Source organism: Mesocricetus auratus, unplaced genomic scaffold (assembly GCF_017639785.1).
Source record: "Mesocricetus auratus isolate SY011 unplaced genomic scaffold, BCM_Maur_2.0 Super-Scaffold_100022, whole genome shotgun sequence".
NCBI classification, from domain to species: Eukaryota; Metazoa; Chordata; class Mammalia; order Rodentia; family Cricetidae; genus Mesocricetus; species Mesocricetus auratus.
Window position 1 is genome coordinate 1,352,930 of NW_024429203.1, and position 27,574 is coordinate 1,380,503.

The 27,574-nt window shown below is 50.1% G+C and overlaps 1 protein-coding gene across 6 annotated transcripts in view; it reads right to left on the reverse strand.

Moving 5' to 3' along the window:
- Window positions 1–541: 541 nt before the first annotated feature.
- Tyk2 (tyrosine kinase 2) overlaps window positions 542–27,574 on the reverse strand; it is a 32,018-nt gene continuing 4,985 nt past the window's right edge. The window contains exons 2-25 of one of the 6 annotated variants that reach the window (XM_013119424.3): window positions 23,830–23,979; window positions 21,631–21,841; window positions 19,321–19,444; window positions 18,874–19,021; window positions 18,354–18,517; window positions 16,305–16,671; window positions 15,332–15,532; window positions 15,095–15,252; window positions 11,594–11,702; window positions 11,313–11,508; window positions 11,120–11,223; window positions 10,829–11,005; window positions 10,644–10,731; window positions 9,636–9,763; window positions 7,220–7,355; window positions 6,982–7,136; window positions 6,481–6,631; window positions 6,219–6,316; window positions 5,298–5,490; window positions 4,681–4,799; window positions 3,980–4,152; window positions 3,608–3,725; window positions 1,771–1,881; window positions 542–1,693 (exon numbers count right to left, since the gene is read on the reverse strand). In XM_013119424.3, the coding sequence (XP_012974878.1) occupies window positions 1,559–1,693; window positions 1,771–1,881; window positions 3,608–3,725; window positions 3,980–4,152; window positions 4,681–4,799; window positions 5,298–5,490; window positions 6,219–6,316; window positions 6,481–6,631; window positions 6,982–7,136; window positions 7,220–7,355; window positions 9,636–9,763; window positions 10,644–10,731; window positions 10,829–11,005; window positions 11,120–11,223; window positions 11,313–11,508; window positions 11,594–11,702; window positions 15,095–15,252; window positions 15,332–15,532; window positions 16,305–16,671; window positions 18,354–18,517; window positions 18,874–19,021; window positions 19,321–19,444; window positions 21,631–21,838 (3,561 nt within the window). In that variant the 5' untranslated portion in view covers window positions 21,839–21,841; window positions 23,830–23,979 and the 3' untranslated portion in view covers window positions 542–1,558. Of the gene's footprint in view, window positions 1,694–1,770; window positions 1,882–3,607; window positions 4,190–4,680; window positions 4,800–5,297; window positions 5,491–6,218; window positions 6,317–6,480; window positions 6,632–6,981; window positions 7,137–7,219; window positions 7,356–9,635; window positions 9,764–10,643; window positions 10,732–10,828; window positions 11,006–11,119; window positions 11,224–11,312; window positions 11,509–11,593; window positions 11,703–15,094; window positions 15,253–15,299; window positions 15,533–16,304; window positions 16,672–18,353; window positions 18,518–18,873; window positions 19,022–19,320; window positions 19,445–21,630; window positions 21,842–23,829; window positions 23,980–27,574 lie in introns of those variants that run through there. The other 5 variants (XM_013119425.3, XM_040730176.1, XM_013119426.3 and 2 more) reach the window with 5 other exon arrangements.

Below are 27,574 nucleotides of genomic sequence, written 5' to 3' on the forward strand. Positions count from 1 at the left end.
AGTTCTCTTAACCACTGAGCCATCTCTCCAGTTCCTGTAATATGTTGTGTGTGTGTGTGTATGTGTGCGTGTGTGTGTGTGTTTTGTTTTTTGTTTTTTTGAGACAGGGTTTCTCTGCTGCTTTGGAGGCTGTTCTGGAACTAGCTCTTGTAGACCAGGCTGGTCTCGAACTCACAGAGATCCTCCTGCCTCTGCCTCCCAAGTGCTGGGATTAAAGGCATGTGCCACCAACGCCCGGCTCATAATAGGTTTTTTAATAGTGCTTCTATGGAAAAATGGGAGCAGAGACAGGAGACTCCTGAGAAGCTGGCAGGCTAGTGAGCTCTGGGTACACAGCAGTGATCAAGAGACACTGTCTCAGCCAGGGTCTTAAATCTCACAGCCTGTCACTCCGTTAGGATTAAGAGTGTATGTTACCATGCCCAGCCTACATGCAGTCTTAGATATCCTTCTTGGGGAAGCAGTTATTTCCCTGCCTTTCACAAAGGCATCTGATCCCACAACCCATCTGAATCTCACTTCTTCATTGAAAACACCAGAATAGTAATAAACATAAACATTTATTAAACATGTATCTGTCTCTCTCCTAAGCAATTTAAACACAACTCATCAGCGCTCTTTAAGAGTCTTATGAGGTAGAAAGCCTGACCATTCCCAGAGTTGAGACATGAGGCCCAGAGAGGTCAAGACATTTACCTGAGGTCACACAGGAAGAAAAGGGTAAAATGGGCAGAGTCCTACCTATGTGACAAATGTCCCTCGTGTGTGTGTGTGTGTGTGTGTGTGTGTGTGTGTGTGTGTATGCAAATGTATGTACAGGTGTATGTGCAGGTGTTTGTGTAGGAGGCCGAGGGCAACTTTGGGTACATTTCCTGAAGCACTGTCCCACCATTTTGTTTGGAGGCAGATTCCTTGGCCTGCGTTTCACTGAATGGAGTAGCGAGCCCCAGGGAGGTGCCTGTCTCCATCCCCCAGTGCTGAGATCACAAGCTTGTCCCACCCACACAGCTAACATGGGCTCTGGGAATTGAGCACTTCACTGGCAGGGCAATCTCCCCAGCCTCCAACAAGCAGTTACTGCGTGCCTTCTGTATACCAGGAACTGATCTAGCTGGTGGCTTAGGTTGATAGGGAAGGAACCCAGGTCTCCCCACTAAGCACAGGCTTTGCTGGTCATACCCCAGCTTGGCCGCTGGTTGAGGGGTGACCAGAAGTGTTCCAGCTCCTTCTGAAGTCTCAATCTATCTACACACCTTGTCATGCCACCTTGCTGAATATGGACCTCGGAGGCCCCAGGCTTCTAGAAGAGCAAACAGTTTCTTCCCAGCTAGTGAAGATGGCGGGTCTCCACTGTGAAGACGGATGGACCCAGAACGGAAGACTCAAGGGTCCACTTGGCCCTTTTTCTGGGTATCCAGGGTTTGTTCAGATCACAGCCAGGCTCATGGTCAAGGACGGAAAGGTGTTAGTTCACAGAAAGGGGTTTCTGGGCAAGAGTAAGGTGTACAGCATGCGGTGGGGCTTCTCCGTCAGGCCCCTCCCCCTGCCCTTGAACCTATCAGCACACACTGAACACTGAAGGCACCTGGCCTTGGTACTTCTCCTGGGCTGTCTTGAGGATGGGCACAAGGTTCTGAAAGGTGGGCCGGAAGGAGGCCTCGGACTCCCAGCAGTTCTTCATGAGGAGATAGATCTGGGGAGAAACGGGTCTGTGGGACTATTCACCCTGCGTCACGAGGGTGGGACAGGCACAGCAGAAGGTGGACTCACCTCACAGGGACATCTGTCAGGCCGAGGCAGCCTCTCTCCTCGTTCCAGCAACTCTGTGAGCCTCAGCACGGTCATCTGGCCCTGGGTGACTCCGATGAGCTCGATGAATTTCTAAGGCACGATTGACAGCGGCTATTTGCACATGCCGGGAACCCATGGCTCACGTTTCTCAGTTGTGTGCCTGTGTGTATCTGTGTGCATGTACATGTACATGGAGGCCACACAGGCAACAGGAGGAGGCCAGAGGACGTTAGTCTGGTGGCCAACATGCCCGAGAACTGTCTCTGCCTTCCACAGTCTTGGGGTTATATGTTACATACTCGTACAGCCATGCCCAGACCCCCATTTCATGTGGGTGCATTCATATCTGCATGTGTGGGGCACATGTGTGTGAGGTATGTGCCCTAGAATATACATTAATATGGAGACTGGAGGTTGAAGTCAGGAATCATTACGATAGAGCTCATCTTCCACCTTATCCACTGAGGCCGGGTCTCTAGGAGACACAGCTCTGACGGTCTGACGAGGCATTGTGCTCTAGATCCCATCTCTGCTTTCCCAGGGTGAATTTAAAGCTGGGCCACCATGCCCACCTGACATCTGGGGACCCAAACTTCTGTGCTCACACTTGCAAGGTAAGTGCTTACCTACTGAGTCTTCCCGGCTCTCAGACTCTTTCAAGACAGGCTCTGAGGTATCCCAGGCTAGCCTTGAACTCCTAGATCCTGCTACTTCCATTTCCAGTGCTGGGATGGCAGGCATGCCCACCATGCCCATTATATGCTGGCCTGGGGGAACCTAGAGCTTCATTCATGCCAGGCCAGTGCTCCACCAACTGAGTCACAGTTCCAGCCCCCTTAAAATAGATTTCTTGAGACAAGGTCTTGCTGTGTAGTACAGGCTGGTCTTTACATCTAGGCACATGGATCTTTCTGCCCTGACCTCAGAGGGGAAATGCTATCTAATATTCTCTTGGCTTCTCCCTAGCTCACAGCTACCCAATCACTGTGGTCCACAGCTCTTCAGTGATTATACAGACACATGAACTAATTGGGTCCATCAGAAAAAGTCACAGAAATTTAGAGCAGAAAGACAAGATCCCTTGCCGGGTGGTGGCACACGCCTTTAATCCCAGCACTCGAGAGGCAGAGGCAGGAGGATCTCTGTGAGGTTGAGACAGCCTGGTCTACAGAGCCAGTGCCAGAAGAGGTTCCAAAGCTACACAGAGAAACTCTGTCTCGAAAAACAAAACAAGAAAAAAGAAAGAAAGAAAACAAGGAAGGAGGAAAGAGAAAGAGAGAAAGAAAAAACAAGGGCTGGTGAGAAGGCCGAGCTGACAAAGGTGTTTGCTGCTGAGTCCATCCCCGAGTCATCCCTGAGGACCGTGCAGTGGGAGACTAAACTCCTGCAAGTTGTCCTCTGACCTCAGACAGCTCTTAGCGACGGTAGACCTTCAAGATCTGCCCACGGGGGACAGCAGCCTGCATGGACCTCTTCAGTCTTTCCACCAAGTGTCTGAATAAAGTGTTTTGACCCCCCCCAAAAAAAAAAGAAAAAAGAAAGAAACTCTGGGCAAATGGCCTTGGTGTCTATTTGCCTACCAAAGCGCACGCTGCCTTCCAGGCTCTGCCACCACACGGTAAATAGGTGGGAAAGAACCATGCAGACTCCACGGAGACAAAACAGCTCCCCACACTGCGAGGCCGCACCTTTGCGGATCAGGTTAGGCAGACAGTAGTGGAGAGCCTGCCAGTGTTGAAGGGCTGAGCTCTAACGGCCTGCTTTTCTAGAAAAGCCCCTAGCAAACACCAGCCTAGAGTGAACTAGTTGTGCTCACCGTGGGGGGGCTCTGTCCAGAGTCACAGTACGTCAACAGCTCATACAAGGTCACCCCGAAGGACCAGACATCTGATGCATAGTAAAATTTGCACTCCTTCAGGCATTCCGGGGCATACCTGGAGACGGAGGTAGCTTAGGAACAGCAGGCTGGACTTGCAGTTCACATCCAGTCAAAGGACCCCTGAGATTCCAGTTGGGACCTCACCCTTCAGGGCACAGTCTGAGGGGTTTCAGATTTACTAAACCAGACCAAACTGGACTATGGGGATTTAACCCTGCCTGGTCCGTCCCTAGGCCCCTCCCAGCTTCCCTGTGCAGCCCAGCATTTCCTCCACCCCGCCCCCCTCAGACTGTGTCCACTCCTGGTCACCAGAACACAGGGCTGTCCCCGTCCTCGCGCACGCGGTAGTACTCGTGGCCTTCAGGCACTGCCTTGGCTAGGCCAAAGTCTCCAATCTTGACCAGCCTGTCGTTGTCCAGAAACACGTTGCGCGCGGCTAGGTCTCGGTGAATGTAGCGCTGCCCGTGCAGGTAGGCCATGCCCTGGGGTGGGGCAGGGCGAGTCAGGCTCAGCCCAGGCCTGAGCAAGCAAAAGAAGGAGCCAGAACAAGGTTTGGGGCCAGGCCAGCAAAGCCAGACAGAAGGGTGCTGTGAGGGGCGGGGTCAAGCAAAGGTGGGTGGGTCTAGGAGTGAGCCAACCTCTACTAGGAGTGGGGTTTCCAGGGGCAAACTAGGCTGGAGGGCGACTAAAAAGAGGCGGGGCTTGGTGGGCCGGGCCAAGTGGAGCGGGATGGTCTAGGATATTCAAACCTCTACAGGGTTTGGGATAGGAATTGCCTGGCAAGGGTGAGCTGCGGAGTTAGTGGGAGGAGCCAAGAAAAGGTGGGTGGGTCCAGTCATAAGACACTAGAGATTAGGGGTGAGGTTTGTGGGAGTGTGGCCAGGTGACCTGGACACAAAAAAGGGAAAGGAGTCCAGTCCATGGACAAAAGCACGGATAGGGACAGACCCCTTCAGGATCGGCAGAAGCAGAGGTGTTCAGCTCTGGAAGGAGGGGCGGGGCCATCACACCTCGCAGATCTGCTGCGCGAATAACAGGAGCTGTGCCAGCCCAACACTGTGCCGTGGCAGGTAGTCCCGGAGGCTGCCGAGGGGAACGTACTCCATGACCAGCTGTACAGACTTCTCTCCTGTCAGGAAGAGACCACAGGGGACAGACGTTGGAGGAGAGTTGGAGTTCCTGTATCCTGGAGCTCCGAACACTGTGCAGATCGGTCCCCGGGAGGAGACAAGACCAAGACCCGTGTGCACTGAGACAGGTCCATGGACGCGATGGACCCATGTAAAACCCTGTTCCTGGGCCGGGCGTTGGTGGCGCACGCCTTTAATCCCAGCACTCGGGAGGCAGAGGCAGGTGGATCTCTCTGAGTTTGAGGCCAGCCTGGTCTACCGAGCAAGTTCCAGGACAGCTTCCAAAACAACACAGCGAAACCCTGTCTTGAAAACAAACAAACAAACAAACAAAAAAAAAAAAACAAAAAACCCTGTTCCTGTGCTGGGGAGATGGGGGAGCTACTGTTCATCCTGGCCCCGGTAGGCAACACCCCCGGCTGAGAAGGCTGCCCTGCCACACCCCCTATGCGGCCAGGAGGGTTAGGCCCCGCACCACACCCCATGGCCCGGCACACCTTGGTCCTCACAGCAGCCTTTGTACTTGACAATGTGTTCATGGTACAGGGTCCGTAGGATTTCGATCTCCCGCTGCCAGCCTGAGCGGAGCTGGGGGCCACATCCCTCCTTAAGGGCTTTCACAGCCACCATCTCGCCAGTGCCATCATTGGTTGGATCATAGCAGTACAGGCTGACCTTGCCAAAATGACCCTGGCAGAAGTGAGCAGAAGAGTCAGAATCAGGCAGAAGACGGTCTTCTTCCAAACCTGAGAAATCTGCCCATCTCCAGCTCTCAAAACTATATATATATTTTTTTTCTTTTTTGAGACAATCACACGGTGGAGTGCAGGATGGTCTGGAACTTGATACACAGACCAGGCTGGCCTCAAACTCAGAGATCTGCCTACCTCTGCCTCCTGGCAGTTAGTATTAAAGGCGTGCCTATCATGACTGGCCCTCAAAACTATTCTTTTTTTTTTTTTTTTTTTTTTTTGGTTTTTCGAGACAGGGTTTCTCTGTGGCTTTGGAGGCTGTCCTGGAACTCACTTTGTAGACAAGGCTAGCCTCAAACTCACAGAGATCCACCTGCCTCTGCCTCCCGAGTGCTGGGATTAAAGGCGTGCGCCACCACCCCCTGGCTAAAACTATTCTTTTTTAAAATGTTTATTTATTATGCATACAGTGTTCTGGCAGAAGAGGGAACCAGATCCCACCATAGATGACCGTAAGCCACCATGTGATTGCTAGGAATTGAACTCAGGACCTCTGGAAGAACAACTAGTGCTCTTAAGCTCTGAGCCATCTCTCCAGCCCCCCTCAAAACTATTCTTAAACAAGACTTCCTCAGATACATTCCAGCTCTCCAGGCTCCACCCCGGCATCTCTAACCTACCCCCCAGTCATCCATTCCCACCTCAATTCTCCAGTCAAGCCCTCACCTCGCCCAAATCCCGGATCTTTTTCAAATAACGCTTGTGGAAAACAGTGGGGTCTGATGCTGTTGAGTCTGCGTTCACAGCTGAGACACCCACTAGATCTGAAAGAACCGAGGTCTTCAGTTAGCCGATGGTCTTTCCCCAAACAGTGTCACATGACTGGTCCCTGCTCCCCGGCACAGCCTTAGGTGAATCAGAGACTACCATGCACCAGGCCCCAGTACAGACTTTGGCTATGCCCCCAGCCCCCAGGGCCCTGGCTCACTCTGTGGCTGCAGCCTAGTGAGGTCCCGCAAAATGGTGCGGAATGATGGCCGCTGTGCTGGTTCGTAGGTCAGGCACTGGCGGGTGAGTGTGGCCAGCTCCGGGCATGAGGGCTGAGGCAGCTGGTGCTGCTTTGTGTAGAATCGTTCTTTCTGTGGGAGTGATGACTCCAGAGAGTGAGCCCCCCATTCTACCCACATCTTCCCCAAAAGGCACAGCCAAGCAGCATGGCTGGCTTAGGCTAGCACCTGGTCTTTTTATATCCATTTTACAGAGAAGGTAGCTGAAGCCTGGTAACGACTACAGAGTCAGGGATTAGAACCAAGTCCAGTTGGCTCTGCAGAATTGGAGCAGGTCTACCAAGCACCCTGGCTTCCTTGTCTTTCCTCCCTGCCCTCAGCTCCGCTTCTTCAACGTCCCTGGGCCTTTGCAAAAGGGGAAACCCTTTGGGCCACTCAGATGGACCAGGGAACCTTCAGAGTCCCTAGAAACCCTTACATACCTCTGAGGGACAACGACCCTGCAGGGGTGCCTCCCCATCAAAGCAGATCTCAAGGAGGGTGGCACCAAAGCCCCACATGTCCGTGGCAGTACCCAAGCTACTGGCCTCTCCAGATAGGCACTCAGGAGCTGTCCAGGGGATGCGTTCCACTCGCTCTGGAGAGAACGGGTCACATATCAGGAAGGGTGGCAAGGACAGGGGAACGCCATCCTGTGCCCAGCCCCACTCCAGAACTCACCCTCCCTGGACAGGGCACCTTGGCCCACACCAGGATCACTTAGCTTGATGAAGGGGCTGGTACCCTCCTCCAGCCCCAGCCGGGCCAGCAGGATGTTCCGGCCACATACGTTTCCATGAACCAGATTCTTATCTTCCTGGGTGGCAGAGGAGGAAAAAGTCCATGACTCCTAGGGGTGAGCCCAGTTCCACACACCACCCGATCCCATGAGGCTCCTCCTCACAGTGATAACGTGAAAATAATAACTCTCAAACTATTGGGATAACAACACCATGTTATCAGGGCTAGCAACACTGGGAGTTGAGTGGGTAGCCAAGGTTCTGGCCAGGAACAAAAAATACAAAGACACCACTGAGTCCCCAAACATCCTGCCCCAAGCTCTTTGCACAGACTGTTCCCCCCCCACACCCCAAAAAACCACCTTCCCAAGATTTCCTCACAGCAACTTTCCTCTCCTCTGTCAGATGAGGCGGTCCCAGTCTATCTGTTTCAATTTCTCCTCATTGCTAAGTTCTACCTGTGCCTTACCTCTTCACCTCATCTGGCCCTCAGCTCTTTCTGTACTGTGTGTATTATGTACTCCTGTGGGCATATGCCTGTGGAGGTCAGGGACGGATGCCAGGTGATGCCTTCAATTACACCTCACCTTATTCATTGAGACAGGGTCTCACCAAATCTGGAGCCCACAGATTGGGTAACCCAGCAGGCCATGGGATCTAGGGACCTCCTGTCATTGCCTCCCCAGTTCTAGGGCTACAGACATCTGGCTTTTCGTGTGGGTGCTAGGGATATGAACTCAAGTCTTCATGGCAGTACAGCAAGCATTTAGCACTGTCTCCCCAGAGCCCCCTGCTCAGTTCTCACTGCTCCTTATATGTTATGTAAATAACTTAAGTAAAGTTAGCCTCTCTAAACACAGGTCATCTTCAGACTCAGTCATGATCAAAACTGAAGTTAGCGGCCAGGTGGTGGCAGCACACACCTTTAATCCCAGCACTCGGGAGGCAGAGGCAGGTGAGTCTCTGTGAGTTGGAGGTCAGCCTGGTCTACAGAGAGAGTTCCAGGAAGGCCAGGACTGTTACACAGAGAAACCCTATCTTGAAAAAAAAAAAAACCTTGAAGTTATATGTCAGGCATGGTAATGTAAGCCTGTTATCTCATCTCAAGAGGCAGATGATTAGAGTTCAAAGCCAGTCTTGGTTATATAATGCATTTGAGATCAGCCTGTGCTACGTGAGACCACCTTGGCAGCATGTGTTTGTAATCTGGTGCTGTGGAGTTGGAGACGGGAGCACACTGGTGCTCACTCACTAGTCAGTGTAATTCTATGGGCAAGTTCTGAGTTTGCTGAGAGTCCCTGCCTCAAAAAATAAGGACAGCAACTGGGAAGACATCTCGGCTCTGGCCTAGGCATCTGCGCTCACGCATGCACGCGCGCGCGTGCGCGCGCGCGTGCGCGCGCGCACACACACACAGACACATGCGCACACTTGCGCACACACGCACACACTTGCGCACGCACGCACGCATGCGCACACACGCACACACTCACTACTTAGCAGAGGATGCCCCTGACTCCAGATCTGCCTGCTTCCACCTCCCCAGTACTGAGACTGCAAGCATATATCACAGCGTTTACACAGAGCTAGGCCCGGAACCCAGCACTTTGTCCATGTCAGACAAGTGCTACCAACTGAGCTACAGACTCAGCCCCTTTTCTCTTATGTATGTGCATTGGTGTTGAATGTTTGTCTGATCTTGGAGTTACGGACAGTTGTGAGTTGCCATGTGAGTGCTGGGAATTGAACCTGGGTTCTCTAGAAGAACAATCAGTGCTCTTAACCTTTGACCCATCTCTCCAGCCCTTTTTTGTTTGTTTTTGTTTTTTGAGACAGAGTTTCTCTGTGTAGCTTTGGAGCCTCTTCTGGCACTGGCTCTGTAGACCAGGCTGGCCTTGAACTCACAGAGATCTGCCTGCCTCTGCCTCCCAAGCGCTGGGATTAAAGGTGTGCGCCACCACTGCCTGGCCCAGCCCCCTTTTCAATGCTTTCAATAGGGTATTATATAGCCCACAGTAGCCTCAAACTCATTAGATAGCTGAGAATAACTACATTCCAGATCCTCCTGCCTCAGTTCATGCATGCTGTGATGGCAGGTACCCGGCTTCACTGTACCCCATTTTCTACAGGAGACTTGACACCCACAGATATGGGATCTTGAATGATATTTCAAGGTACCAAAGAATGATTAAACACACGAGGGAGCAGACCTGAGAACAGTAGAATCAGAAGAGCAATGGCTGGGGCTATTAGAGGCCAGGCATGCAGACAATGCGGCAGGAGTCACAGTTCAGAACTACAGCTGAGTGTGGCCTCCCGTTCTGACACCCACGCTGCACACCCTCAGGTCCACATACCAGGTAGCTGAGGGCACTGGCCAGCTGCTGAGCCACAACCATCTTCCAGGTCATGGGCACTCGCCCCCTCTGTCTCCGTAACCACACATCCAGGGGACCATGTTCCACAAACTCTGTCACAATGATATCTGCAAAGATACAGCTGCTAGAGGGGCAGCCACCGGCCTCTGCCTCCAGGGACCAGGACAGGTGGTAGGGCTGCATGGAGTCTGGATGGGGGAGTACCGTAAGGACAGAGAGGGGAGCAGGGCAGAGGTAGAATGGGAGTCTACACATGGTACAAGTGTCGAGCAGAGGAAAGAGGGAGTGCGGGGGGGGGGCAGCAGAGGTGACATCAAAACAGAGCAGTGGGCCAGGCACAGGCTGGAAAGCAGAATGGGGACACACAGGAGCACCTCAGGGTCGCCACGGGGTCAACCTGTGCAGAAAGCTTGGAGGGACAGGCAGGGAAGGGACAGAGGTGTCTGAGCAGGGCAGAAACACGGGTGACTGAGATCACAACAGGGCTGGCATCTGCCTGGGGCCGCTGTGCTGAAGGGCTTTGAGTATGTATGATGACTGCAAAACGAATTATGGGAAGAATCGGACAGAGCCAGACATCAGAGTCTGGGTCAAAGAGACAGGGCAGAGCAGGTATAGCAAAGAAAGGGTCAGGGGAAGGGGGGTCAAAGTCCAGTACAGCATTCGGAGGGCTGCTATATGGTGAGGAGTAGGCACTGTCTGATCTTAGGACTACAGGAGAGATTGAGGATCAAGGGGTTTGGGGGATTCTGCCTAGAATCCCCCATTGAGGACCTGTAGGTATGACTCCATGATAGAGGCCCTGCTCCGAAGACTATAGTGAGGAGCTGGGAGCATCACTCAGGGGTAGTGTTTGCCCACATGCTGATAGCTGAGTTCCATCTCCAGTACCCCCCCCAAAAAAAGAATGGCGAGCCAGGACACACACCAGGGAGAGGGTACAGAAGGGTGGCACGCAAACCCAGGTGGGTGTTAGGGTGCACTTACTCTCTGAGCCACGCACACAGACACCATGCAGGAAAGCCAGGTGCATGTGTGATACCTGACTCATGAGGCTAGCTGTTTCGTAGAAGGCCTGTGGGGATGGGGACAGGACAGGTCAGGCTCCTGAAAACCCACCCAGTCCCTCCCCATCTTCTCCAGACTCCCCAGGGCCAGCCTTGCACACTTACCAAGGCAATGTCATGGTGACTGGGGTCCAGGACTTTAAGCACCACTCGAAGCTGCTGCCCAGTGCCTCCACCAGGTTCAGGGGGACATCCACTGTCCACTTTGCCTTCGTCAGGGCCTCCCACTCTTAGAAGGCCCTCATAAACATTGGTCCTTGTGCCTTGACCCAAGTGGGACAGCTGTAGAAATAGTACTGAGTGCAGCAGGGCTGGCTGCCCGGTGACACCCCCTCTGTCCCCTCCCCTCCCCCCTCGCCCCATCCCCCCCCCACATGCCCTGCCAAGAACACCCACCTGTGTGATTTCATCCTGGTGAACCCTGTGGAAGCTGAGCTGGCTGAGGTTAAGAGGCCGGGTGTGGGCACTAGACCCCCGCATGACCATGAGGTTGGAGATTTCTAGGCACAGGAGTGGACATTGTCCTCGTGGGCTGGCTTCAGGGCACACGGTGCCATCCCTACCTGGAGTGTCTCACTATCCTACTCACCTCCTGGCCGGGGCAGGCAGCAATGGTGCAAGGGGAAACAGTCGTCCCCAGCCCGTAGAGAGCAGCCCTGCAAGGCGACTCGAAGGTCCCCCACGCTGTCAAAGGAGCGGCCCCAGCCGTCCAGCACAAAGGATCCAGGCTGCTGGGTGATGGGGAACTTTCGGAGGCGCAGGCCCTTAGGGCCACTGCTGGGAGCCTGGTGAGGCGGGAAGTTGTGGTAAGCAGGGGTTGGGCTATGAAGGGTGCAGCTCCCTACCCCTCCACCCCGGCTCCAGACCCACTGGGTTTCGATGGGCCACAGTGAGGATCAGGCGGTGAAGGTGGCTGGTACTCCACTGGATCAGGTAGAGGCCGTCCTCCGGCCACAGCTTGGCCTGCACAAATGGATCCCTGGGAGAGTAAGAGAAAGGGGACACCATCAGTCTCTTGTAGTGGGATCCATGCCAGGTGGGGTCCTCAGGAGACATGCCCAGAGATACACACACCAACCAGACACAAGGCCGAAAAAGGAGGTTGTGGTAGTATACACCTGTAATTCTAGTTCTCGGGAAGTCCAGCTCACAGGATCACTGAAAGTTCAAGTCCAGCCTGGGCTACATAGTATGACGATGTCTCAAAAGAAAGTAGAAGGAATGGGAACCTTGGGACATCAGGGTGCAGATCCCTAGCACCCATGTGGGAATCTGGGAGTGGTAGAATGTACCTGTAATCCTACGCCTGAGGCTAGAGCTCAGCTAGTCTAGCCAATCAGTGAACTCCTGTCTCAGTGAGAGACCCTGCCTCAAAAACTAAGGTGTAGGGACTATAGAGACCAGTGGTAAGCAGTGCTTGCTGTTCCTGTAGAGGACCATAGGTCAATTCTTAGCGCCCACACCTCACACCACCTATACACACACGTGACATATACTCACAGGGATACACACACGTGACATATACTCACAGGGATACACACACACACGTGACATATACTCACAGGGATACAAACACAGGTGACATATACTCACAGGGATACACATACATATGAAAAGTAAAAAATCAACCACAGAGAGCAACCAAGGAAGACACTCAAGGCTAACCTCCAGCGGCCTTGCACGCACACAGTCATATATATAAAACCTTCAGAGAGAGCAGGCATTGGTGGCGCACGCCTTTACTCCCAGAGCTTGTGAGACAGAGGCAGGTGGATCTCTGTGAGTTTGAGACCAGCCTGGTCTACTGAGCGAGTTCCAGGACAGCCTCCAAAGCTACAGAGAAACCCTGTCTCCAAAAAAAAACAAAAAACAAAAACAAAAGAAACAAGCAAACAAAAAGCCTTCAGAGAGCCTGTAAGGCTCAGGAGATGAAGGCACTTGCTACAAGCCTGATGACCTGAGTTCAACATCCAGGACCCACAGGAAGAAGGAGAGAACTGACTCCTGCAGGCTGCCCTCTGACCTCCCACATACACTATGGCATGTCCTCCCCACAAATAAATGAATGTGTAAAAAATCTCAGAACTACTGATAGTATGTCCACATATACACATGACCACTGACAGAGAGACATGGAAGAACAGTCACGTGACTAACATCTAACACAGTCACTGACAATGTGACAGATGCTGAGACAGGAAAAGGCTGTCCTGTCACATGGGTCACACCCAGATATAGCCACAAAGGGACTTCAAGTAGAGAGACAGTCACATGCAGTCGATCACCCTGAGTCACAGGGCCATGGGGGACACCATTTCCATGTGTTCCTCTGAGGCTCCTGTCAGGTCTTACACCCAATTACAAGGTGTCAGATATGACGGACTGGAGAGATGCTCAGAGGTTAAGAATACTTGCTGCTCTTGCAGAGGACCCAGGTTCAATTCCCACACCCAGAAGGGGCTCACAACTGTCCTATAACTCCCAGCCATTGTGGGCAGATATGCACATGGTGCAGACATATATGCAGGTAAAAAACCAAACCAACCAAACAAAAAACATACACATAAAATTTAATTACAAAAAAAACGTTAAAAAAAAAGTAGACGCCGGGCGGTGGTGACGCATGCCTTTAATCCCAGCACTCGGGAGGCAGAGGCAGGTGGATCTCTGTGAGTTCGAGGCTGGGCTGGACCGACAGCCTCCAAAACAATACAGAGAAACCCTGTCTCGTAAAAACCAAAAAAAAAAAAAAAGTAGACATAAATCAAGTGTGGCAACACATGCCCCTAGGCCAGCACTGGAGGTGGAGACTGGAAGATGGGGAGTTCAAGGTCACCCTCAGCTACACAGAATTCAAGCCTAGTCTGCACTAAGTCTCAGAAAACACAAGGGGCCAGTGAGATGACTCGGGGTACAGGTGCTAGCTGCCCAGCCTGACAACCTGAATTCCATCCCCAACACCAAGATGGTGGAGAGAACGACCCCGGTAGGTTGTCCTGAGACCACTACTCGAGTGCTAGAGTGCTGGAGCGCACCGCCACACCCAGTTCAAGCAGTGCTGGGGACTGAGCCAAGGGCTGCGTACACTAGCAAGTATTACAGCTCGCTACAGCTGAGCTATAGCCACAGACCAGACTTCCTTTTTCACTGTGTCTGCGCACGTGTGAGTGTGGGTGTGCTCGCCACTGTACGCATGTCAGAGGGCAACAAGTCCTCTCCCTCTGCCTTGTCAGACGCAGGGATCTGCTGCTGGCCACACATGCCAGGTAGCAGAGTCTCCAGAGACTCGTCTTTCCCTACCGTGTCACTGCATGCTGGAATCCCACACACTAGCTACGTGAGTCTTCTAGGGGACAAGCTCAGATCCTCACAATAGAAGGCAGGCACTTTATCCTGAGTCATTTCCCCAGTCCCCTAAACATTTCTTTACAATTTAATTTTGAAGGCTGGAGAGATGGCTCAGATGTTAAAGGGCTTAGGGCTCTTCAGGAGGACCCAAGTTCAGTTCTTAGCACCCACATGGGTGGCTCACAAGCATCTGTAATACCAGCTCTGGGAGAATCCGATGCCCCTGGTCTCTGGGGCATCTGCACTTAAGGTCACAAACATACACACACACATAATTTAAATAGTAAAAAATAAGTCTTAAGCTGGGCAGTGGTGGCGCACGCCTCTACTCCCAGCACTTGGGAGGCAAAGGCAAGCAGATCTCTGTGAGTTCGAGGCCAGCCTGATCTACAGAGTGAGTTCCAGGACAGCCAAGGCTACATAGAGAAATTGTCTCAAAAAACAAACATAAAATGAGATTTAATTTTGAGATAAGGTCTCACTATGTAGCCTAAGATGACCTGCTTTGATTAAGTTGTACATCACCCCAGCTAACCTCTTTTCTTCTTAAGTATCCAGACTAAGGTATTATAGTAACAAAAAATGAACTAGTATAAGGGCCTTGACATCCTAGAAGTGGCAATAGCAACAACAAAAAGTGGGGACTAAAAGAAGTCACACACAGAGGCCAGACAGACACGAGCATGGTGGCACACTGATAGCCACAGCTAACTAACTGGGCTGGGGGCGGCACCCAGGGTAATGGTGGGCGAACGAACACACGCTAGTTATAATGCATGAATCTGGGCCAGGCGTTGGTGGCACATGCCTTTAATCCCAGCACTCGGGAGGCAGAGGCAGGAGGATCTCTGTGAGTTCGAGACCAGCCTGGACTACCAAGCGAGTTCCAGGACAGCCTCCAAAGTCACAAAGAAACCCTGTCGAAAAAAACCAAAAAAATAAAAAATAAAAATAAAAAGAAGAATGCATGAATCTGCTTCCAGCAGTGCCAGCCCCTGCCACCCTCAGCCCACCTTCACTCACATCAGGGGCCCATGGATGCCGTTCTGGATGCTAGTCAACAGCCTCGGGGGGGCCACCTCATGGCACAGGTAGTGGCTGGAGTCAGCAGTCAAGCGGAAATAGCCATCCACCAGGGCCACAAAGGACAGGGCCTCAGCCCGGGAACACAGGCACAGCAACTGCAATTCAGGGAGCATGGTCAGGGAGCTGGCGGGACAGCCCGTACCCGCTCTGCCAGCCTGCTGCCCAGGGCCCCACCAAGCACTTGTTGTCCTGAAGGTGGATGCGCACGCGACACTCCTCCAGCACCACGTGGGAAATGTCCTGGAAGTCACAGAAGTAGGTCCAGGGTGGGTCCCCAGGGCTCTTGGTCAGCTGTTCGCCAGCCTCAGGGGTCTTCGCTTTCTTCCCAGACCGGTTGCCTTGGAGATTCCCTCTGCTGCTACCTCTCTCAGATTCCTAAAAACCAAGCCAAGGTATCAGGTGGAGGGCAGGGGACAGAGCAGGATGAGGATGGTTTAATGTTCCCTCAAAGGACAGAAGGAAACTGGGCTCAAGCTTCTAACTCCAAAAGTCAGAAAGCTGGAGAAGATCAACATGAGTTCAGGTCCAGCCTGGGCTACACGGCTGTGCTTTGGTCAGCTGGAATTACAGCACAGAATAAGACCCTAACTCAAAAAATAAAAGTAAGTTGAGCAGTGGTGGCGCACACCTTTAATTCCAGCACTCGGGAGGCAGAGGCAGTCGGATCTCTGTGAGTTTGGGGCCAGCCTGGTCTACAGAGCTAGTTCTAGGACAGCCATGGCTACACAGAGAACCTGTTTCAAAAAACCCAAATGGGGCAGGGTCTCATGTAGCCAGGTGGTAGCAGCATACACCTTGACCAGCATGGTCTACAAGAGCTAGTTCAGGACAGCCTTCAAAGCCACAGAGAAACCCTGTCTCGAACTCCAACCCCTCCCCCACAAAAACCTCAAGGGCCAGAGAGATGGCTCAGCAGGTAAAGGTATCTGCCTCCAGAGTCTGATGAGCTGATACCCAGAGACCCCCTGGTGGAAGGAGAGAGACCAGCTTCCCCAGCTGCTGTCCGCCATCCCCATGCATACCCAGCACACCGCTGTCCATCTCCTACAAGTAAATGGAAGGGGGACCAAAGGGAGGATCAAAGCCTGGGGACGACAGGGCTTACTTGAGCCACCTTGAGGAGCTCACAGCTAAGGTGAGTGCTCACCTGGATCTGAAGTGGATGCCACTGGATACCTCCGGTGCCTGTCACCAGTACCTCGTGGGTGGGAAGCCTGGTGGTCAGCTCTGGGTCTGGGTCCCCAGTAGTCTGCCCACTGTTCTGGATGTAGCATGGATCTCTTTCAGGCTGGTCCAGTACCTCCAGATGACATACCCGTATATGCTCTGAGCCAAATCGAGGAGCCAGCCGCTCCAGTGTAGCCAAGTACTTAACCATCACAACCTGCTGGGAGAGGTGGTCAGGCTGGAAGGCCCTCAAGAATCGCCGGAAGACTCTGCGGAGACGCAGGCGCGTGAGCGCATTGTGCTGGCTGATGTGCTGGCGGAATGAACGAGGGATGCATTTCTTAAAGCTGCAAAGGACAGGGGACATGTCAGAGCCAGGGTAGCCAGACAGACTGGGTGACACAGGGTTAGCTGCTTAACCTCTCTGCTGCCTAATGTAGATAACAAGACCTATGTAATGAACTCGGGAATAAAGAACCCAATCCATAGTACTGTGGCTTCTGCCCTTAATATCAGCATTAATCCCAGCGAAACTCTGTCTCCAAAAAATTTTTATCCTCGTGTGTGTGTGTGTGTGTGTGTGTGTGTGTGTGTGTGTGTGTGTGTGTGTGTGTGTGTTTTCCCACAATGGTCAGAAGAGGGTGTCGGATCCCTTGGAACCAGAGTTGCAGTGGGCACTGGGAGCTGCATCAGGTGCCCTGTAAGAGCAGCCAGTGCTCATTAGCACTCCGTCACCTTTCCTACCTCATACCTTAGTTTTTCTGTTACATAATTTAGCCCAGGCTGACCTCACACTTGAAGTAACCTTCCTGGATCTACCTCCAGAATTATAGGTGCATGCCACCACATGTAGCCCTGATTTTATGTTTTGGGGCAGGGTCTCATGTAGCCCTGACTTGCCTTGAACTCTAGGTAGGTGACACTGACCTTGAACTCCTGATCTCCCTGCCTCTACCTCCCATGTGTTGGTCAGGTCAGACCAACTACTATTAGCTAATTCGTATTAGCTAATTACACTGTAGCTGAGGCTAGCCTAGAACTTGTAATTCTCCTGTCTCAGCACACTGGTTGCTGTGACTACAGGTCTATGTCGAATTCCTGGCCAGAGACAGAGCCTTCTGAGCTTCTAGAAGCTGCCAAGAACTCGATATTTGAACATTATAGAGCCTTCCAGAAGTCTGTATCCTGCACCCACAAGGAACCTCACTTCTGTAAGCTGGGCTTTTATAGGATTCTTTCTTTTTGAGACAAGAGTCTCTATGTAGCCCTGGCTATCCTAGAACCCATTTTGTAGATCAGGCTGGCCTCAAACTCACAGAGATCCCCTGGCCTCTGCTTCCTGAGGGCTGGGATTAAATGTATGTGCCACTACACTCAGCTTGAAATAATGTTTTTAAAAAACAGAGTAGCCAGTCAGTGGTGGCACACACTGAGTCAGTTCCAGGACAGCCTCCAAAACAATAAGGAGAAACCCTGTCTAGAACCCCCCCCCCAAAAAAAACAAAACCTAACAAACAAAAACAGAGTAGGCTGGGCAGTAGTGGCACTCTACGCAGAGAAACCCTACCTCCAGGGGGACAAGCAAATAATTAATGTGAGCTCTGACCCCATCCTTCCTACTCAGTTTTTCTACATTTCACATCCTTGGGTTTTGTTGCTGTTAAGACTCTATATTATTTTTTAATGTGCATGCTGTGTGTGGGTGTGGGCCAGGGAAAGCCAGAGAGGGGTCTGGAGTCCCTTGGGCTGGAGTTATGGGCAGTTGTGAGTTGCCCAACAGAAGTGCCTAGGACTGAACTCAGGTCCCCTGTAGAGTCCTATTTGCTGAGTTGTGACAGCCCCAGGGTTTGCATTTCCTTTATACCTAATCTGTTTACAAGGTGTCAGCTCCCGGGGGTGTGAGTACACAGTAGGTGATCAATAAGTGTTTGCTGGATGGATGAAGGCAACATGAAAGGCCCACCCTGGTACCCCTGGGAATGGGGAATTTTACCCACTTACTCCTGGTTCCCACTCCATTTCCAGTCACCTGATCTCTCTGGCCATCTCCTCCAGGGGGACACCACGGCAGAGAGCAAGGTGGCAGAGGTGCAGAAAGGCCATGCCTAAGCTCTCATTCTTAAAGTGGTGGATCTCTTCCTCACTAGACAGGTCCCGCAGAGACACCACGTCGTTCATGAACTCATGTTTTCCCTGAGGGGTAGAGGGATGGACAGAAAAGTGTGTGGGGAGGTTTTTGCTTTATTACAGCCAACAAACTGTAATCCCCTACTTCTAAGAAGCTTGTGGGGAAGGGAGAGACAAGTATTTTCCTAGAAAGACCAAACACAGATTACATACACCACCTCCTTGTGCTCTTGAGACCCTGGCAGACATTACTAATCAAACATAACACTCATTCACCTCAACTTCTTTTGGTAAAGACAGCTAAAAAAATCCCAGCTAGTATGAGCTGAAACGTATGAACTGAAGTGGAGTGGGAAGTGAAAGGGAGTCTGTAACGGTCCCTGTTCCCTGAAATTATCCAGACTCTTCATCCCTGATCACACCTGCTCAAAGAGGTACTCAAACGAGGCCGAGTCCAGGAGCTGCACACCCTGCTCTGCCCGTTCTGAGGACGTCTCTGCCCCTGGGGAACCGTATCGGCATACAGCTGGCTCCTGGGGATTCATGCCATGCCAGTTCCGGAAGTAAAACCTGCAAGAAGGGAGGAGAAGCAGAGCCAGAGAGGAAGCTCAGGAAAGGTCCTTGCCAAGACCCGTATGTGGTCTGAGAGACCATGGCATAGCAGATACACCAAATTTCCCTCCACACCTGTGCTTTTGCACATGGGTACATGGGCGCTCATGAACACACACACACACACACACACACACACACACACACACACGCACACATGCACACACGCACTCGCACACACACATGCACACACGCACTCGCACACACACATGCAAACAAACACACACACACACTCCTTCCAAGAGGCCTTCACTTACCTCATTCGGAAATACAGCCTTAGGTTCACATCTCGGGCTGTGTCTAGGGCGTGGTTTGGGGGCAGCCAGACCTTGGCCTGTGCATCATAGAGTGCAAAGAGATTCAAGCAGGGTGGGGTGATGCCTGGAACAGGAGAGGGATGAAGTCAGAAGCCATATCACCTACAGACTTAGCTCTCAGGATCCTGCAACCCACTCCTTCCGCATACCCTTACCAGAACACCTCCTCCACCCGTTGTCAAATCAAAACATACAAGGCAGTTCAGTATTTTTTACCATACCAAGGTGTCCCAGAACAATATTTCCCAGATTCCTTTGCAGCTAGGATAGCTTGTGATCCCAGAACTCTTGAGGCTAAGGCAGAACAAAGTTTTATCTGCTACATATAAATTGGAGGCCAGCCTGAGTTACATGAAACCCTGTCTCAAAAACAAAACAGGCATGATGGTACATCCCAGCACTTGGTAGGCAGAGGCAAGTGGATCTCTGTGAGTTCTAGGCCAGCCTGGTCTACAGAGCAAGTTCCAGGACAGCCAGGGCTGCATAGAAAGATGCTGTCTCAACATACAAACAAATAAACAACAAAACAAAGGTTTCAACCTATCAGATAAACACAAATTGCTCCCCAAAGTTACAAGTAACTTCACTACAGGCTTGATAAACAGCTTTTATTTTATTTTATTTTAGTTTTTAGTTTTTAGAGACAGGGTTTCTCTGTGGCTTTGGAGGCTATCCTGGAACTCGCTCTGTAGACCAGCTGGCTTCAAACTCAGAGATCCACCTGCCTCTGCCTCCCAAGTACTGCAATTAAAGATGTGCACCACCACAGCTTAGCTGTGAAACAGCTTTCTAATATGCCAACTGCTTTACTCTCTGGCTTAAGCCTTCCATGGCTCCCTATTATTGTCCATTGAGAAATCCTAAAGCCTTTAGCACTGAGTCACCAGGACCTGGCTTCTGCCTCTGATGCTTGACTTTAATTGCTCTGATGTGAGGCAGGCCTCACAGAGCCCTGTCTTAAAGTCCATATGTAGCTGAGGTTTGCCTTGGATGACAGGGTTGCAGCACTGAGTTGGCTTCAGGGTGCTGGGACGGAAGCGGGGGTTCTGTATGCGCTCAGTAAGCATTCTACCAGCTGAGTGACAGCCTCAGCCCACTTTCAAGTTTTACTTCCTTTTCCCAGTTCTTTGTCTGTTTGTTTTGCTTTGTTTTTTGAGATAGGGTTTCTCTGTGTAACAACACTGGTTGTCATGGATCTCACTCAGTAGACCAGGCTGGCCTGGAACTCACAGAGATCTGCCTGCCTCTGCCTCCCGAATGCTGGTGTTAAAGGTGTGGGCCACCACCTGGCTCCTTTTCCCTGTTCTTAGAAGCAGTACCCCAGTCAGCCTGAAGGTCTTTGGTTCCTCAAACAGGGCAACACCCTGGACCTGTATGGAGGCCATTTTCTCTGTAGAGTTAAGGTCCCATTGCCCCGTCAGCACAACAGAGAGTAAGGCGGTGAGAGATGTCCCGGGCTGCCCACCAGTACATCCCCATGATGGTCTGAACATGTCCTAACATTGAACATGTCCTAACATTGAACATCTTCTAACATTGAACATGTCCTAACATTCACAAGTTGAAATCTTAATCACCAAAAGCACATGTTAATGGAATTTAAGGCAGGCCTTTTGACTCGGGATTAGGACTAAAAGAGGTTATGGGGGAGCAATGATGACATTAGTGACTTTATTTGGGGGCACGGAGGATGGACATTAGAACTTTGCACAGTCGGCAGTTTCCACTGCTGTGCAGCCTAACCCTCACTGGGGGATTCTGGGAAGGGGCTGTAACACTGGGTTACAGTCAGCCCCTCTCCAGGGGTTTTTTTTTAAAGATTTATTTACTTTTATGTGAACTGGTGTTTTGCCTGCATATATGTCTGTGTGAGGGTGTCAGATCCCCTGAACCTGGGGTTACAGACAGTGTGAGCTGCCATGTGGGTCGTGGGATCTGGACCCAGGTCCTCTGGAAGAGTGGTTAGTGCTCTTAACTACTGAGCTGGGGATTTCTAGGCAGGAGCTTACCACTGAGCCTCAGATGTATTTTATGAGACAGGGTCTTCTTTTGTAGCTAGTTTGGCCTGGAGCTTGAGATCCTCGTTCATCAGCTTCCCAAGTTCTGGGATCACAGATACCCCTGGCTCAGCAGTGATTCCTTCCCTGCCCCTCTAGAATAACAGCCCCCACTGGGCCTGACTCGAGCTGGCTTTGTCCAGTGACTGTAAAACACAGCATCAGCCACCCCCACCCGAGGCTCTACACTCACCAACTTTGTTTGCAATGTGGATGCAGGCGTCCTCCGCAGTCAGGGACTCCTGGCTGAAGGTGACCCAGGGCTCCCCGCCCTCTGGCCCAGCCCAGTGCAGCAGCACCATCAATCTTCCTGTAGGCACCAGCGGCTGAGCTTCTGCGCCATGAGCCTTGTTGTCTTTCGGGGCGGCTCTTCGCCGACACAGAGGCATGCTGGTCACCATCCACTGCCGGTTAAGGACAGGCCATCAGCTCCAGGCCACTACCCAGAGTCCTCTTAGCTCCTCAGCCTTCCACTCCCCCAGACATGGGTCTTGCCTTCCCTCAACCTCAGTTTATACACTGTCGGGCACGCTTGCCCTCCTCAGACCGATGTTTTCGGTGATAACAAAGCCATCTTATATTTTTGTTTCATTTCATTCATTTAGATAATTTCATGTAGTCTGGGCTTGCCTCCAACTCACTACTGCACTTTTCCTTAAATATCTGTATGTGTGTGACTGCCCCCATGTGTGGCTGCCCACAGATGACATCAACTCTGTGGAACTGGAGCTACGGACAGTCATGAGCCACTGGATCTGGGAACTGAACTCCAGTTCCCTGGAAAAGTAGCAAGTACTCAACCTCTGACTCTGAACCATCTAACTAGGCCCTATTTGTTTTCTTTTTAAAAACAATTCTCACCGTGCAGTGCTGGCACATGCCTTTAATCCCAGCACTCAGGAGGCAGAGACAGGAGGATCTCTGTGAGTTCCAGACCAGCCTGGTCTATAAGAGCTAGTTCCAGGACAGCCTCCAAAGCTATACTGGGAAACCCTGTCTTGAAAAACCAAAAAAAAAAAAAAAAAAAAAAAAAGCAAAATAAAACCAATTCTCACTTGGGAAACAGAAGCAGGTGGATCTCTGTGTTCAAGACCAGCCTGGTCTATAGGGTGAATTCCAGGGCAACACAGAGAAAGATTGTCTCTAAAACCCAAAAATGAATAAATTAAATAAATACTAACAAATAAAAACAAATAAAGGTGTGTGTCACTTACTACCCAAGAAGTGTTTGTTTAATTTGAAACAAGGTCTCATTAGGCTTTTTTCAGACTGGTTTTCAATCCCTACATTCAAGCAATCCACCTGCCTCAGTCTTCCAAGTAACTGGGACTACAGATGTATATAGTAGTGTCTGCAGACTGAACATGTCTGTCTTGTTTTGGTGTGTAATGAGGTTCCCAAAGTCCATCTACCTAGTTCACGCTGGCCTTGTACTTCAAAGCCTCCTGAGTACCAGAATTGCAAACACGAGTTACCACACCCTGCTTTCTTCCCCAAAAATCTTACAACAGTCTGAACAACCTCTCTGAGGTGCATGCTGAGGGGACCCTCGCCTGCTATCCCAGAATTTCAGAGGGAGACAGGAGGATCAGGAGTTCAAGGCTATCCTCAGATACCTAGGGTGGTGGAGGCCAGCCAGAGATACATAAGACCCTGTCTTAACATAAATAAACAGGGCCTGGGAGATGGCTCAGCAGACAAAGGCACTTGCCACCAAGCCTGGTGACCTGAGATCTATCCCTAGCACCCACATGATGGAGGGAGAGAACTGACTTATTCAAACATGAATGGGACTGGAGAGATGGCTCAGCAGTTAAGAGCACCGGCGGCTCTACTCAATTCCCTGCACCCACATGGCAGCTCATAAGTATCTGTAACTCCAGTTCCAGGAAACCTGACAACTTCACACCAATCCACATAAAATAAAATTTAAAAACAAAACAAAAAAAAACCAGCATAACAGGACTGGAGAGATGGCTCTGTGGTTATGAGCACTGGCTGTTCTTCCAGAGGACCCAGGTTCAATTCTCAACATCTATGGGACAGCTCATAACTGTCTGTGACTCTAGTTCTAGAGGGATCTAACACCTTCACACAGACATGCAGGCAAAAACCAATGCACATAAAGTAAAAATAAAAAAATAAATAACAATAGAAAGCAAATAAAACACCATAACAACTCTAAATAAAAATAAAATAAATTTAAGCCAAGCACCACAGTGTGTGCCTTTAATCCCAGAACTCTGTGAGTTTGAAGCCAGCTAGGTCTAAGTAGCTCCAAGCTAGTCAGGGTTACACAGTGAGATATGGTCTCAATCAATCAGTCAATCAGCCAATCAGTCTCTGCTCTGCACAAAGCTCCCAGAAGGCAGGCAGGCTTGACACGACAGACCTGGTGGTTCGTCTTGGAACTTTCTGTCCGACCTCAGGAAATGCGCTTAACTTCTGTGGTCCTCCACTTCCCTGGGTGAATCAGAGACGCAGAGACCACCGCTGCTATGGAAAGATGTTCCAACCTGGTTCTGCATGGCACAGCAGGAACCTGAATTAGGCACGAAAGGCAACAACAACCACCTGTGACCCAGAGAGACCTCACTGGTGGGGGGGGGGGCATTGGGAGCAGAGCAGCTCCATGCCCAGGACCACCAGAGCAGGGCCCCGCTGTGGGGCCAGTGAGATGGTTCGGCAGGGAAGGGTACTTGTGGGCCAAACTTGCCAACCCCAGGCCCAATCTCTTTACCTCACACAGTGGACCAACTGCTCTGAGTTGTCCTCTGATCTCCAACTGTGCACATACACACACAAACACAAATAAAGACGTGTGACTTAGCCGGGCCTTGGTGGCGCACGCCTTTAATCCCAGCACTCGGGAGGCAGAGGCAGGCGAATCTCTGTGAGTTCGAGGACAGCCTGGTCTACAGAGCGAGTTCCAGGACAGCCTCCAAAGCCACAGAGAAACCCTGTCTCGAAAAACCAAAAAAAAAAAAAACAAAAACAAAAACAAAAACAAACAAAAAAAAGACGTGTGACTTAACTAAATCGTAATGAGCTTCACCATCACGATTTTCCTTTCCGTGTCCTGGATTCACCCTAATAGGTGACAAGGCTGCTTTGACCACCCTTGAGGGGATGCTCACCTGGGTTGCCACATTTCAGGACAAGGTTACACAATTTGAAAAAAAAAAAAACTGCCGGGTGGTGGTGGTGCACACCTTTGATCCCAGCACTTGGGAGGCAGAGGCCAGCCTAGTCTACAAGAGCTAGTTCCAGGACAGCCAGAGCTGTTACACAGAGAAACCCTGTCTTGAAAAACTAAAAAAAAAAATTCTGTGAGCATGGTGTATGTGTGTGTGCATGGTTATGTGTAGGAGGAAGTCTATGCCGCCATGAAACATGTGACTTACTAGAGGCGCATACAGATGAGGTAATAAAAGGGCGGTTTACCACACCGCTAACCACACCCACTTTAGGCAGGACTAAAGACGTATACGGCTGGACATAAAGACGTATACGTATGTAGGCAGAACTACGTCACTAGCCAAGCCCACTTTTGGGCATGGCTAGGGGCGTTACTGGGGAAGGCATAAAAGACAGCGCACAGGAAGTCTCGCTCTCTTTTCCTGGAGTTCGGCTTCCGGTCCAGTCGCTAGCTGAGATCTGCTGGGCTTCTCGGGGTTTGGTATCTTGTGAGTAATTTTCTAAATTAAATACTTAGCTTCACTTTCAGTAACTGTGTGTCACGTATTGTTACAGCGTCCGTAAAGCCAACAATTTGGTGTCGGAGTGGGATTGGAATCGGGACCCAGGCGCCCAGAAAAAAACGGCTTCTCTCGGCCTGACCAGGCACACGTGGACTCTCCTTTCGCTAAGTTCCTCACCACTTCGCTCGGCAAGGCACGATTCCTGCCGCCAGGAACCAGCACCTCCTACCTGCCGGTAAGGTTAGGCAGTATTCCAAGATTTCTCTTGCGGCCACGTGCTGTTTTACTGGCGGCCTGCTGACTCCGGCCACTTGCTCTTTCGCTGGCAGCCTGTTGATTTCAGCCTGAATTACTCCATTGGTAACAAACGTAACTGCTTTATACAATGTCAACAGCTAACACTATGATGCAGGATGTTAAGAATTTTCTTGGTTTTTGTATGGATGGGATTTTAGAAAGGGTTGAGGACCTACCTGAAAGGTACTTCCTACCCACAATGGTGATTATTAGCTTTATAATCAATATAATTTTGTTAAAGAAATGGCTCAAAAATAGGAATAAACTTATACAGGTCATACAGTCATCGCAGGATAGTTTTGAAATCTTAATACAAAGAATTCAGGAAATGAAAAATTCATTGCAGGAGAGTAAGAAAGGGCTGGTAGAAAATATTCAGGATATTAAAAATGATAATGTAGGTCTGACGAACAGGTTTAAAGAGACGGAACACAAAATTGAATTATTTTCAGGAAAAATGTGTTCCATAGATAGAATTGAAAAATTGGAACATAATGTGGAAACATTTAACGACAAACACGGTTCCATGTTTGATGATTTCACTAGCAAATTACAAAGACTGGAACATAAAATTGAAATGCTAGCAGAAAAGAATTGTTCCATGTCTGAGAGCAATGATAAACTAACTGATAGAATATCATTTGTAGAAGGCAGTTTACATGCTATTGAGGTACTTGCTAAGGATGAGAATATTAGAAATTTGGAATCACATGTAAATGATGAATGTAAAAAATGAAAGATTCCATGACATCCTTAGAAAATCATTTGTCCCAAGAACTTCAAGAGCTCAGAGAAACAATGATGAATAGACTGCAGGATTTAGAAGACGCTCAATCTGATGCTTCAGAATCAGAAATACAGGCAACAGGTCAGGACAGGAGTTTCCCAAAGCTTCTCAAATGCCGGAATGATTTCCCTAAGGTTGCTATGCGTTCCCCTATGGTTTTTCCGGTATCTGTAACAGAAAAACCAGCAACGAAAAAACAATCGAAGATCCACTGCCCATTGTAAATAATACGGCACTGGATAATACATTAGCTCCAGAGGATGAATCAATTACATCAGGAGGAGATACAAAACATATATTTTGGCAAACTTCTATACAATATCATAGACCCAAACTTCCGGTTAAGGTAAATAATAGGGTGATTTACGGATTACTGGACACCGGAAGTGACGTCACTATCCTTAATCAGCAGTCCTGGCCACAAAACTGGGCTTTAAAAGAGGTTAATGTTCAATTCTTGGGGATTGGAACCCTATCTGAAGTTAAACAGAGCGTTAGATGGATTGACTTTATTGGGCCAGAAGGACAGAGAGGAAGGTTAAAGCCATATGTTGCAGATATTGCTATAAACCTCTGGGGTCGTGATCTACTCCAGCAATGGAATACGCAGATTAAAATTCCTCCGGTATCAGCTAGGAATTATAGACAAGCTCTTAGTGGTAGTAAGAATATAGTAAGACAGTACAGAAAACAGATGCCAAATGTACAGGCTGTGCAGAAGCAAGATGCTAGTGCCAAACCTACAGAGCAACCAAAAGCTCTACCATTAAAATGGCTGACAGAGGAACCCGTCTGGGTGGGTCAATGGCCTATGACATCTGAGAAGTTAGAGGCTTTGGAGAAGTTAGTTCAGGAACAGCTAGATGCTGGACATATTGAGGAATCAACTAGTGCATGGAATTCACCTGTTTTTGTTGTCAAGAAGAAGTCTGGTAAGTGGAGAATGGTTACTGATCTTAGAGCCATCAACAAGGTAATTCAGCCTATGGGGTCTCTACAACCTGGGATGCCGTTACCTTCTCTAATTCCTAAGGATTGGCCAATTATAGTTATAGACTTAAAAGATTGTTTCTTCACCATACCGTTACAAGAAAACGACAGAGAAAAGTTTGCCTTCACAGTACCTACCTATAATAATTCCCGTCCGGTACAGAGATTCCAGTGGAAGGTACTACCTCAAGGTATGTTAAACAGTCCAACTTTGTGTCAATATTTTGTGAATAAACCTCTAGAAATAATTCGTAAAAAATTTCCACATTCGTTAATATATCATTATATGGATGACATATTATTGTCTGATTCAAATAAGGATACTTTGGAAAAGATGTTTGAGGCAGTAAAGGAAATTTTGC